The sequence below is a fragment of the Castanea sativa genome, chromosome 1 (genome assembly GCF_040712315.1).
Source record: "Castanea sativa cultivar Marrone di Chiusa Pesio chromosome 1, ASM4071231v1".
In the NCBI taxonomy this organism is placed as follows: domain Eukaryota; kingdom Viridiplantae; phylum Streptophyta; class Magnoliopsida; order Fagales; family Fagaceae; genus Castanea; species Castanea sativa.
Window position 1 is genome coordinate 67,163,242 of NC_134013.1, and position 14,350 is coordinate 67,177,591.

Here is a 14,350-nt window from a genome sequence, read left to right on the forward strand (position 1 = left end):
AATAATCTTCAATTATATGTACTTAGGGTGCGTTTGTGTAGAGCGGCTGCGGCTGCGGCCATGTTTGCATTTGTATAGATTGCATTTTTTTGGCTGGTCTATGGCATTGTTCATGGACCAGCCAAGTGATAAGAACAAGTGAATAGTAATTTGCACCAATAAAAAAATATTTTATTATAATATTTTCAATAATAAGTTTTCAGTTTTCAGCAAAATAAATAGTATTTAAACGCACACTTATTATAAAAGTGAAAGGCAAAAAAGTAAATAGGTAATTTTTTAATTTTATTTTAAATGTCAATTTCCATCCCATTTTGTTTAAATACTCCAGCCACTTTTTTTTTTCCCCTCTTCCTATTCACCCTAACAAAATAATAAAAAATCACAATATTTTCTCCGTTCCCCATCCTCTCACTTTCTTTCTTTTCTTTGCTTTAGCCTTTTTTTTTTAAATTAAAAAAAAAAAAATTTATTGGTGAAGTTCTAATAACATTTTCTTTTTCCCCTTAAAACAATGTTTGTAGGCCGTAGGTGAAGGCAATTCATGCGTTGTACCCTCAGCAATAAAATCGGTCCTCATGGTTGTCGTCTATCATGATCATTGAGCCACTAAGAGCAACCACATCAGCTCTTGTATAAGTGTGTATAATAAAAAAAATGCTCAAATTTACACATTTTTTATAAAAAACAGCCCACATCAGCTCATGCGTAACTGTCTATATTTTACATGCTCCTTCAAATTGCTACAGTACCGTGTAAATTTACACGGGCACTGTAGCTCAGTTATCCAATTTTTTAATAATTTTCAGTTCGCTCATTTTTTTTTCTCTCTTCCCTCAGTTAACTGCTCATCCCCACGCACAAACACATCCACACAGATACACTTGCTAAAAAAAAAGAAAAAAAGACAGAGATACACAAACACGGAGCTCGTGGATCGTGGATCGAAGCTCGGATCGGAGTGTGGATGGTGGATCGGAGTGTGGATCGTGAGTCGGAGCTCGGATCAGAGCTGTGGATGGTGGATCGAAGCTCAGATCAGAGCTCATGGCTCGGATCTGTGGTGGATCGTCGGATCGGAGCTCGTGGCTCGGAGCTGTGGTGGATCGTCGGATCGGAGCTCGTCGGAGCTGTGGTGGATTGTTGGTCGGAGCTCGTCGGAGCTGTGGTCTGGAAAATGGGTACAGAGAGAGAGAGACAGAGACAGAGAGAGAGAGAGACAGAGCAATTTCAGATGGGTAGAGAGAGAATGAGGCGGGTATGTATATACGTAGTTAAAAGAGAAATAATAAAAAATTTGATAAAGTTGATTATTTAATTAAAAGATGGGTTAGAATAGATGAACTGATGTAAGTATTTTGTAAAAGTGATAGTGTAAAATAGAAAAGGTAGATTTTTTGTGTAAAATAGAGGAAATTTTTAAAAGAGCTGATGTGGTTGCTCTAAGCATAATTGGCCCATTCACCATTATGAGTCAAATATAAATTGTACCCACAAATGTGCCAATAGTCCCAAATGATGATTGCCCACTTGTTGCCAACATGTGAAAGAAACTGGAATCCATAGTTTCTCAACTTTTTCATATCATCTCAAGAGGGAAAGAATAAAAAGAGAGTTTATGATCAGCTCCCACCAAAGAAACAAACATGCTATCTTTCATTTAGCCCTTGCTGCCTGGCAAATCTAGACAACCAAGAAACAAACATACTATGCAAAACAAATCTTGAGAACCACAAACTCTACTAAGGAACATTCTTTCATTAACTCTACTCTAACTTACCACAAAAAACGGGGATAATAATATCTGATAGTATCAGAGTACGAGATCAGCAGCGACTTGTTTCTCATAGGATTTTATCAGCTTAGGCAGAATGCTGTGCTGAAATGCGATTGAGAAAATTTACGGACAATATGTCACAACTTTTACCACAACCTGATATCACTATGTGGCAGAGAAAATACAGTGTATCCATGCAGAAGTGACAGGCAAACCTATGCGAAAGTGATAGTCAACCATGTTAAAGTTAAGGCAAAATTTGCAGTCCCCTCAACATGATTACTGCAATTTCTTGCAAGTACAGAATTACATAGATAATTTTTGTTTTGACAAACAAATGGTTCTAGAGATTCTCAACAGGGCTAATCCTTTGGGGAAAAGGTGCAATCCTTGCTACGGGTGCAAGAGGTCCTGAATTCAAATTGTTTCAGATTTGACCATTCATTCTTTGAATGCCCCAGCCCAGCATCAGATTTATCACGCACTTCAAACATATTTACAGCATAAGAATATAAATTTTACTACAATGAAGTGCTATGCTCCTCAAAATGTTGAGAGGACACTTCACGTTGGTAAGTTTATCCATCTCATTAAAGAGAATGCTTACTCCAACAGAATACTGGACCAGCATCACAAACATGGAGATAAATCCGGTCAATAACTTTTACCTTCCTTTACTAATAATTGCTTCCGTTGAAACAATCAGAAGCTTGAAAAGATTTTGGCAGGTCATGTTTAACTTAAGAGAGAAAGCCCCTTTACAAAAAATTCATTGATTTTTTGTCATGATACATTTGACCAATTCTTGACCAAGTCTAGAATACGAAAGTAATCATAGAAGAGTGCAGATTCTTTACCCTCTAGTCCATCTCGATGATGCCTGTTGCTACCTGCAAGGTTATTACATGGGCTCCCACCAACTACAAGATCAAATCCACCAAATGAGTTCATCAACTGCTCCAACCGGTCACCATTTAGCTGCTGCACATCTGCAAGGTCAATCAAATTCCCTTTCTGGTTTGTTTGCTCCCACCAACTCCTAACAATATTTCTATTTACTTCTGAAATCTCAACTGACACAACATTCTTCAAAGGGATACCAATTCGATGTAGGGCTACTTCTGCACCACCTATCCCAGAGAAAAGAGAGAGAAGATTGATGCCTCCTGGGAACATGCCTTTCAAGACCGAGAGATGGTATGCCACTGTGTCAACCTGAAAATAATTTATCCAACAACCTAAGTGACTTACAATTCCCAGGGATATTCTCAAACAAGAACCACTCAAAATTGGATAAAATTCAAGGAGAAAATTAATTAACAAGAATTTCTGGTATGAAATCGCTAACATTCTACAAATATTTTAAAATCATGCAACATTTCAAGATATACATGATTATTTCATGTATTATTGACTCATCTTAAAAAAGGAATGATACAGAGATGGCAACAGATTCCCACCTGGAATGAATTACCAAGTGATTTATATCTATCAGTTCGACTTATTCCACCTCCCCTTGTGTGGTTCCTTGGAAACCCCAAAAGCATTTCTACTTCATCAGGTTCAAGTGGGGCAACCTTATTCCTCCCAACCCAGACCAGATTCCATTTTCGACATTCATCAAGTACATACTTTTGAACTCTTAGAGGTGGTTCACCATCATAGTCTTCAAGTGCCTTTCGGATCCTTTCAGTTAGTTTTGCACTACCAATACAAGTTTGTAAGCAATTCAACTTTGTTCTCTCGTCCCATGAAGGCCACCATTTCCTTGTTAAGGGTAATGCCTCATGAATGGTGTGTGGTGGAAGTGGAAGGAGAGGAAACCTGTTTTGGATTGGAAGATTGTGAACATAGCCCCTTTTCCTAGCAGCAGCACAAAAATATTTTGAATCAACAAATTCCGGCTCCACATCATATAGGAATCGTGAAATAGTGGTCCAAACACCTTTAGGAGCAAGCGCCACATTCTCATAATAGAAATAGGGAGGTCCAATAGCTGCCTCTGGGAGTGTTCTATGAATTGTAGGGTGTGATTCATTAGGGACCCCAAATCCAATCATTGGATTTGGGAGACGAATTGTTTCATCATCATCAAGGAGCGCCTGCTTCTTTCTTTTCCACATCTCATAATCGTACTGTTTTCTTTTCTTGAGCTTAGCAGACTCAATGCACGGAAGCTTAGGCCTCGGCTGTGAAAATAGATGGAAAAAAAAATCACCTTTGACACATGATATTCAACATGGTATAAATAGAATCAGTAGATAAAACTATGGTTCAATACTCCATTTATACAGGAAAACAAACTACACATACAAGAATATTTACAAAGCTTTAAATTCAACATGTTTTTTTGGTGGATGAATTTATACCCACTTAAAAAATTCAATTTAATTACCTTTTCTACAACAGGCAGATAAGCATCCTCTACCTTAGAGATTTGAGCAGCACAGATAAAATCTGTCAACTCCACAAGCGATGCGTTGAGACCTGCAGTGTTTGCAGGGCATAATAAGGCCAAGGACAAAAGAAACAGCAAAAGTACATTCTGATATAATAACAACAGATTGAAGAAGTTTTTTGCACAGTCAACTAAGATAGCCACTAAAGATTACCGAGGAAAAGGGGCAAAATAGAAGTACATATATATTATCATTATTATGGATAACACCACCTAGAAACCAAGGTCACTGAGTAAACTCAGATAAAGATGGCAAAATTTCCCACCTCACCTAGACCAGCCCTGCGCAGCTTCTCCCAATCCCATCCCACATCAAATTTATCTTTTCTCTAAGTACTCTCACTGTCACCTATTTCCCAAAACTAAACCTCATCTATTCATGTTACCAAAAAATTTGAATTGCTGCCTCTAAAACTAACAAGAAAATGAAAATGAAAATAAAATTCTTCATTTACTTTGTATTTTTTGGGTGATCCCATTTGAACACCAGTTATCTTCTTGCACAACACTTCCTTTTGGTGTTCTTTCAAACCTTTTTTTATTACAAAAACCAAGTTTTAATCTTAAAACATTGAGGTCAGCTATGAATCCTTGATAGACTAATTAGGATCCTAAAATATTTTTTATTACAATAAAATTCTTTAAAAAGGGGTTTTAAAATGGAAGTAAAGTTGCCATAAACAACTGTCAAGGGTTTATACATGCTTTTTTACTCAAAAAGCACTCCATTCAAATAAAGCTTTTACTCAGCAAAGGCATGCATCATCCCAGAAGTATTAGATAGAGCTTCTCAGTAGAAATAAAACTAGAAGAGTGATATGCAACAAAGATACCTTGAAACTGAAACCTTCATAGGTCGTTTGGGAGGACTAGAGGAGGTAAAGGAATGAAAAGAATAATTTTAAAATATTCCTTCCTTTCCCTTGTTTGGGAGTTTCAATGGAGGGAATGGAAAGGTTCATTCCCTTGTTTGGAAGTTTAAGTGAGAGAGAATGAAATGGATAGAAGGGAACACTCATTTCTCTCTATTTCCTCAAAACCTCAAATTTTCATCCCCAAAATTGAGAAGAATCATAGAGAATGGAATGAGGTTTAATAAAATTTCACTAAAACTCCCAAATACCCTTATATATTCAGCCCTTCATTTTAAAACCAGGGTCTAATAGTAATATTGTGAGTAAATAATTTCATTAATTTCCCTTTATGTTACCCTCAAACAAGATTACTTACCCTCCATTCCTTTCCATCCCTTCATTTTAAAACCTCCAAACAATGTTACTTAATTCCATTTCATTCATTTCTTTTCCATTCATTTCCATTACTTAAATGCTTTCTATTCTATTCTATTCCATTCCATTCCTTTATGATTTACTCATTTCATTCCTTTATGAACTCCCAAACAAAGTGTCAATGACCAATATAAATAATGAAAATTTTAAACACAGCAACCAATAACTTGTCATGTGAAATATGGATGATGCAAAATGAGCATTGATAAAATACAAGCAGAAATGAAGCATAGCTGGAGTACTTGACTGACACAGCAAGATCCTTTGTTTTAATTTTCCAGGGCTGTTAGGGTGTAAAAAACCCAAATATTAAATCTTCTTAAGAATTTTTCCTCACTAAGGGTCATAATTGGGGTGTGGGAAACTAAATCCTAGATCTTCACAAGATATGACATGATCATGGACAAAAATGAGTAAAAAACTAAACCATTTCAAAATCTGCATAAGACTGAAATACGCACCACATCTCTCCATCGCTATTGAAGCCTCATCTCTTGTGTACCCCATGCTCATTAAGGATGACAATTTATCATCCTCATCAAACACGGTATTTGTGATTTCCTGCAAAATAGATCCAATGTATATGCATATTATCAGCAAAAAAAAAATATAATTGCAATTATCATGATCCTACATGTCCCTTGTATGTGCATCAATGAGTGCCCACCATCTAGGTGGGTAGGAAGACAAGAACCACTAGAAAGCCATGCATAATAAAGATTTGCTGGTGGGCTCATATTTGCAGAAGGGTATATTAGATAAAATTGGTTCAAAAGTCCAAAAGGTAAACATCATCTAAGTAATTAGTTTAGCCCAAATTTTTTTTTTTTTTTTTAAATCTCTACCTCATTGTCAGACCAACTGCCATCAGAGAAACCATCCAGAAAGCTCCCATCACAATCCAAAGAGTAATTATCAGAATCGATATGTTGCTGTTCTTGAGGAGACGTTTCAAGAGTCTGCAAAAATAATTAATATAAAAGTCAGATATACATACCCCAAATGGCAGATTAATTCAAGTTGTGAAAGGTGAAGCACTGGGATGTTCACAATAGTATCATATGCCAGACCATAGACAAATAATTCTGGTCTAGCAAGGTAGCCAATCATTAAGCCATAGAAAAGAATTCAGTCCAATGTGGTAGACAATTTATTAGGCCACTCAAACCAGAGAGGGGATGGGCAAGACATAAGTAAGTCTTGGAACAGTTTACAAGTTAATACCATCCATATTTACAGTTCTCCACTCTCCCCTCTCTCAAAAAGATGATCCCCAATTTTTAAAGAGTCCAGAAATACCAGGTTACTGAGTTGGGTTTGTGATAATTTCCATTTTTTTATTGGTAAGTGATACATGCACCCAATGGGTCCTGAATCCACAAGCTCATCCTCTACCTAAAACTTCTTAAGGGGAGGAGATGCCAATTGAGCTAAGCACATTGGCGGTTTGTGATAATTTCTAATATAAATTTGCTTGTAACAAGCAAGATAAGTCCCAAAAAATATCTGGGAATTCTTTATTAATAATACAGAAGGGACTTTTCATATAGTTGAAGTCAATTATACTTTATTTGTTTTATCAATTCTTTCTCAATTTGCTTCATTATTGTAAATGTACTTAATAATAATTTCTTTGATCACTCCAAGTGCAGATTCCAAAAACCAAAAAAAAAAACATGTAATTTTTTATTTGTAATTTTTATTTATATTATTTAGTTATAAAGAATAATACATACACATATTTTAATATTTATACAAAAATATTATAATAATAATATTTATTTAATTTATTACTTATAAAAAGGCATTTGGGGTTAAACCATACCATTTAGTTCATAGAAATAGAATCTGCATGCAGAGAATGGGGAATAACATGGTTCTATGTAGCCAAGACAGAAGTAACAACTACATCATCTGAGAATTAGGAAGCTATTCATAAGTGATGCAAAATGGGTTTGCATGAATAAGAATTAAAAGAAGAAAAAGAAAATCTTAGGCTACACCACCTATGGGTGCTTGGAATCACCTAAGCTATAGAGAAAACTCTTTAACTTGTTTTGTTTTGTTTTTTTCCCTAATTCAAAATTGTCTCAAACTATACCTATAGCCGATTCCCCCCCCCCCCCCCAAAAAAAAAACCCTATTCCCATAGCCTTTTTTTTAAGGCTTCAAGGATTACATAAAGTCACAATTACATCCCATGAAATCCTCAACAATAATGAAGCCCAAATTCGAATTCAATAATTAATATATGATATCATGTATAAAATGAGTAAAAATCTGAAATAATTTTGGTTGTACTCCCCGCATCACTCCTTGGTTGGTGAAAACTTGACTTCAAATTTGAAGCGTTTATGATAAGAACTTTTGCAGTTAACACTTGCAAAAACTCTTGGAGCACTTGAAGTTGTACTAAAACCAAAAAAGCTTTTTGTCCCACTGTATCAAATTCATTTAGAATGATCATATCAATGGTGGAAAAAATTAGACAACCTTATCTTGACGGTGGGGGTGTGGGTTCAGTGGTGGTTTTCACGGTTTTGGGCAATGACAAAGACTTAAAGTACACTATAAAACAGGTTTGCATCAAAAAGAAATAAGAAAGGGGAGGGGTGGGAGGGAAGAAAATCCTAGGCTTCACAACCAAGCTTTAGAAAAAACTCTTAACTCAGAAATTTTATATTCAAATTGTACTGTCTCAAACAATTCCTAGAGGCTGTTTCTAATGGGCTTCAAGGTTACATCAAGACACAATTACATTGCATCGAAAAAAATCCTCAACAGCATTAAAGCACAAATTCAATTAAAAAATTCAAATATGAGATCAGGTATCTCAAATAAGTACAAAATAAAAATAATCAATTCAAAAATAATTTTAATTGTACTCCCTGCATCACTAACTCACCGAGTATGTAAGGAGTGTATTTAGAATTGAATCTGTGTTTTCCTCTCCTGGATATTCATCAGAAAAGGGTTATTTATAATGCTTATAAGTTAAAAAAAAGTGCACAATTTAAGTAAGATAGAGCTTATACCATTTTCCTGAATTGCTTTTGCAACCATCTTTTCAGTAAAACCCATCCCTATGAACTTATCAAACAATTTGGAGTTGGAGGAACCAGCAGATGAGCTTGCCTTGAGACATAAAAACAAAGATAAATAGTTATATAATGAACAATCTGTATTTCTACATAAATCTTCTCGTGCACATAAATGTATGAATACAGAATTTTAGTAGTAAGCAATTTTGTATACAAATCATTGCATGTGGTTGAAGCTAACCAGAAGGAAGTATTTATTATGAACAAATGAGGCATAACTAATTATCTCAAACAAAGGGAACATATAACACGTGCATATGCATTCCTATGGACAACGAAAAGTAAAAATAATAACCGGCTGGATTAACGTACTATCAGAAACCAACAAGTCTATGCAGCTCAATAGTAATGCAACAAGGTACCCTACTAAGTAAATAGATGCTTGGAAAATCTTCATAAATTCCACAAATGTATTCAAGCAACTAGAGGTGTCAAATGGGTGGGTTTGGGGTGGGCATAATTGGGTTGGGTATATAAAACCCATTTACCCATTAAAACCCATTTAACTAATTACTTCTAACCCAAATCCAACCCAACCCAACCCAATTATTATGGGTAAACCCCAACTCACCCAATTACCCAATTATCAAAATGCCATTAAAGTGAAAACCCCAACACTTTCTTGGATTCCCTTTTCCACTTTCTCTAGTCTCCATTCATGGGATTAAAAAATTCCACAAAAGCACATCCACATCAGCAATTATATTAAAAATCCAAATACAAATAAATATTTTCTTTTCTTTTCTATTTTCTCTCACTTTCTTGGCAACCAAACAGTGCAACAAATGCAAAGAAATGTCATTTCAAGCTCAAAACTTTCCCGGAATTTTGAAAGCAACTGTCCTTGAAACAAATAGAAATTCTTCAAGGGCAACGAAGGAAAATGAAGAGAGAGAGAGAGAGAGAGAGAGAGAGAGAGCTATCTCTCTGGTGTGGCGGAGATCCATGGCGGACCATGCACTCCAGCCGGAGTCGCTGATGGACAAGATCGTTGAAAAGATCCCCGATCACCACGACTTGTCATCGTTGTCGTCCAAATCAGAATCCGACGACAAGGTCAATCCCTTCAGCTCTGCCAAAGCCAAGGTTTACAGGCTCTTTGGCAGAGAAAAGCCCATCCACAAAGTCCTCGGCAGTGGAAAACGTAATCTCTCTCTCTCTCTCTCTCTCTCTCTCTCTCTCTGTGTTTGATCTGTTTGTTTGATGAGAAAATGTAGGAAATTTTGCATTTTTGTTTTTTTGGTTAACCTTTTTTTCATGTGTGAAATTTAGCGCAAGAAATCAGTATTAGTTTATATGAAATTTTCAATTGCTTGGTTCTATTTTTTTATTTGTTTCAAGTGAGAGAGAGAGAGAGAGAGAGAGAGAGAGAGAGAGAAGTGTTTGGAGGCCGAGAAAATGAAGGAAAATGAAAACCCTGAAACACTGAAACGTTTGAGGGTTTGTTTTTTTTTTTTTAATGGGAAGGGCTAAGTTGAATTTGGGTATATTGTTTTTGGGTTAAATGGGCCTCAATGGTTTTTAGTTAAAACCCAATAATCACTGGGTCTAATTGGGTTGATGCCCATTTAACCCAACTAATAATTAGAGTGGGTGGGATTGGGTGGGCAAATGGGTTTGGGTTTACTTTGCCACCCCTACAAGCAACAAAGATGTTGGTTTCCTTATGGAAAAGAACATAGGGTAGTCCTTTTGTATATTATGACTTATGAGAGGGCATTTAAACAAGAAGAGATAGAATTTTGTGAATGAATAGGCTGATATCCCTCCAAGACTAGACCACAAATGGAATATCTATAGAAGCTAAAGATTTTAATGATCTAGGGAAAATCCTTAAGGTTAGTACAATAAAACATGTTTAACAAGAATGAACCTCAAGAGACAACATTGATGGGCACACTTAAATCTTGGATAACCCATTAGATTATATGCTTAGTTATCTACCACATCTATTAGTTAAGTTACTTGAACCATTTTGGTTAACCATGTTCTTTCTTTTCCTTTTCTTTTTTTGTTTTGTTTAGATTGTTGGAGAAATGCATTAAACAGGAACATCCAACAATAAACTGACTAATGAAATTAAAAATGCATAATCTGGTTAAATTACTATTTAAAGATGGACGATAAAACCATATGAACAAGTACATACAAAATTTTGCAGAAGCTGGTTCAGAAGAGAAATATTTTCAATAAGAATTGGGCATTTTTTTAACTATATTAAGTATATGCATAACACTTGACCAGAAATCAGTATCTCATTTCTTTTGTATATCATTCCTTGATTATTAATATCCACCAGATGCCTCAAATTTGCATCTGAATATTTCCATGATACAAACAAATGTGAAGTCTTCCATCTCAAGCCATTTTCTTAATTAATACATAAAATTTAATAAATGGAACCCTTTTGCTACTAATTTCAATGCCAGTATATAAATATTTGCATGCTGAAAACTATAAGGAAATTCAGAATAGGCTGCTAAAAAAAATTTACCTCCCCAGAGCCAGTAACAGTTTCTTCATTTGGAGGTGTCAAACTTGAAGAAGAAGATAAAGAGAAGTCATCAATTTCCCGCTCATCTTCACTGTTCCAGTCACAGTTGTCACCCTCAACACCAGAAGCATCACCATCCTGCTCAAGTATAAACAACAACACAGACATGCATGATGTATTGAATTGAAATCACAGTCGGCGGAAATATATAGATAACCAAATCGGTTTTGTTTTCCCTAATATTTACTTATTTACTGGTCATTCAAGCCATTTTCGTTTGTAACAAAAAAGAAGAATTATTATGAAAATAAAATGATACCAAAATTATATCTAATAACAGATATAAAGCTATAATGAATAACAAACAGTACCATTTCTCTGTAATCTCTAGCTTTGTGCAAATTTGGGGTTTCCAAGCTGTTCAGGAATACAAATAAGAAAATAAGTAACAAATGAAGGCATATTATCGTGCAATAAATCATTACAGAAGTAATGACAGATATTAAATTCCAAAAGTTTACATTATGGACCTTATGGCTTATATAAACTGTTTGCTAATAGTAGATCAGGACCCGAGATAATACTCAAGTCCCATAATAAATTTATGAGGTGAGATGTTAGGACGATCACATAACTTTGAAATATCAAATTGTTATTTGTTCCCATATACGCTAGAACTGATCAAATCAAGTGGGGCCATCAATTTTTAGTCCAAAACAATTTGACCAAAATCTTTTGGCATAGACACTATCTTACAGAGTACAAGCCATCATAACCAATTCACTGTAATGCATAGAATCAGTTGTATATTCTTATAAGTACAATGTAAAAACAAAAATTGCTTCTTTTTAAAACAACAATTTTCCACTTTTCCATCATCTCTACCAAATACACATGATAGAAAAAATAAATACTTTCCATCCTCCCACTTTTTTTATCCTCTCAACAATTTCCATCCTCCCACTTTTCCATCCTCCCAACCAAACACAGCCTAGAGGACAATGTAACTAAATAATCATGACTGTAGCCTACTGATTTTCACAATCATAATGACAACACCAAGCTTACATGTCTGATCATACAAGGTTGGTCATGTTTCCTGAAAGCATTTCTACATACCCAGCAAAGCTACCCCAAACATGTAGCTGTAAAATGGGAAATAAAGAGTCCATAACTTAAACAGAAATACTCTATTTATAAATGGAGTTGCACAAAACTTGGAAAAATATAAGAGCTTGTGGATTGCACTAACTACGAATATTAGAAAGCACTAACTGCCATACATCATCATATGTCTCTTCCAGAAAAACAGAAAATGAGAGTTCAGAACCCTCTGAAATGAAAAAGTTCAAAATTGATCTGACCAGGTTACAAGCAATATATAGCGATAGCTATGTCTGCAGATATAGGCCTACCAATCATTTTTCTATACATCCTAGTTCATAATACTACTAATTATTAACATACTTTGGGTTCATGAATACCTGGATTTGTTTCAGTGTCCAATTTCATTAAGGATAGTCTGTGTACTTACTTAGTAAAACAATACGAAATGAAAAGTTTCTCAGATTTTGTCATCTTACATGCACCAACGCAATGATTATTTATCTACGCTTTCCAACAAATGTTTGTACTTAAAGGACTTAACTTAAAACGAATCTATCAGATCTCTAATCTCCTATGTGAACTCAACGGCATTGATCTGCAATCAACCAAACTCTCTCAAATATGTCATTTGCTCATGTACAAATTTTCCTCCAATCCAGTTTCGAGGAATCCCTTCCAACCCATTATGTAACGATTCATAAAACCATCCAGGTGTGTTAAATAACACGACTCATTAAATAGGATATGTGACTACAAGATTGTGTGAATGGTCCACGTAGTGGCTTGGAGGAATTTTCTCCAACCCAATTTAGAGGTAAACTCAGTCATTTCTTCATACAATGACTCAATACATCCTTTGCTCATAAATTGACTCAATACCTTATCCAAAACCAATTACAAACCTCGCCAAACACAGGCCGAAGAAAAAATGTGACTAATCGTCTGTTTGGATGGAGGGAGAAAGCAGGGGAGTGGAGAAGAGTAGAGTAGAGTTGGCTAAAAATAAGCTAATTTTGCGCTAAATCTACTCTACTCTACTCTACTCCCCTTCCTCTCCCTCAATCCAAACGGACCATAAATTAACCCTTATCAATCATATAGATCCCTAACTAGAGCCTCACAATTTGAGAAATGCTAGGGACACACCCATTCCCACACCCTACTTACATGTCAACTTTTGATTGGAATCCAACACTTTCACATGGGTCCACCACATGTACTTGAAAAAGCTGAAATCCAATCAGGAGTTGACACATAAGTAGGGTGTGAGAATGGGTGTGTCCCTAGCACTTCTTCTCACAATTTATTTCCCAAATGTTCCAAAACCCTCTTGAAGACTAGGAACAACATAAAACCCTAATTTTCAATATCCCAACCTCTTTGTTTTGCACCAAAAAAACAATTATCCTCCACAATATTCAGCAAAATAAACCTAACACATCCGTTTATTTGCCAAGAAAAATCTGAGAAACCCATTTCCAAGAAAAAAGAGAGAATCCCAGACCCCCCCTATTTTGCATGTAGTTTAAAATTCAATGAAATGAAAACCCCACTTTGAAGAGAATCCTACAGTCCAAGACATTCTCTTTCCCCCAAATTCAAAACACAAAAAATCCAAAAACCACAAAACAAAAGAAATACAATCTTTCCGTTTCTTGGCAACCAAACAGACAATAACAACCACGCTTAAAAGTTAACATAATTCAACTCTAGTTATCAAAAAAAAAAAAAAAACCAAAAATTTTACTCTCCAAGAATAATGGTTAAGAAAATTTACCTCTCCCAGACGAGAAAGCAAGAAACCCTCTTTGATTCTGAAGCTACTTCCAGTAAAAACAATAATGTACTACTACAAAGCCTCTGTAAAAACCTCCATAGTTCACTTAAAATTTGAACCAAACTTTTTTCTTTTTGGGGTCAAAAACCACAAAAGAAAATTTTGGTCAGAGAAAGAAGACCAAGCTACATGCAGAAAAAAAAAAAAAAATCTAGAGCGAGAAAATCTAGGAGAGAGAGAGTGTGTTGTTGTCGTTGTAGGTAGAGAGAAAAGAATCTGTGAAATTTTTGAGAAGAAGGCCAACTTATCAAAAAAAAAAAAAATTTGAGAAGAAGGCTTTGGAGCGC

At 35.3% G+C, this 14,350-nt stretch overlaps 1 protein-coding gene across 1 annotated transcript; it reads right to left on the minus strand.

Moving 5' to 3' along the window:
* Positions 1-2,431: 2,431 nt before the first annotated feature.
* Positions 2,432-14,350, minus strand: LOC142621066 (DNA (cytosine-5)-methyltransferase DRM2). The gene is made up of 10 exons (XM_075794383.1): positions 14,004-14,350; positions 11,491-11,536; positions 11,120-11,257; positions 8,560-8,659; positions 8,430-8,476; positions 6,370-6,483; positions 5,986-6,085; positions 4,173-4,264; positions 3,238-3,966; positions 2,432-2,992 (listed from the first exon to the last, which is right to left on the minus strand). Exons 2-10 carry the CDS (start codon positions 11,491-11,493, stop codon positions 2,561-2,563), a joined length of 1,755 nt encoding a protein of 584 aa, XP_075650498.1. The 5' UTR covers positions 11,494-11,536; positions 14,004-14,350; the 3' UTR covers positions 2,432-2,560.

Coding starts and splice junctions, on each gene's coding strand:
- LOC142621066 (XM_075794383.1), bottom strand. Junction 6,086..6,369: donor GCAGTTGGTCTGACAATGAG/GTAGAGATTTAA, acceptor TCTATTTTGCAG/GAAATCACAAATACCGTGTT. Junction 2,993..3,237: donor CACTTGGTAATTCATTCCAG/GTGGGAATCTGT, acceptor AATTATTTTCAG/GTTGACACAGTGGCATACCA.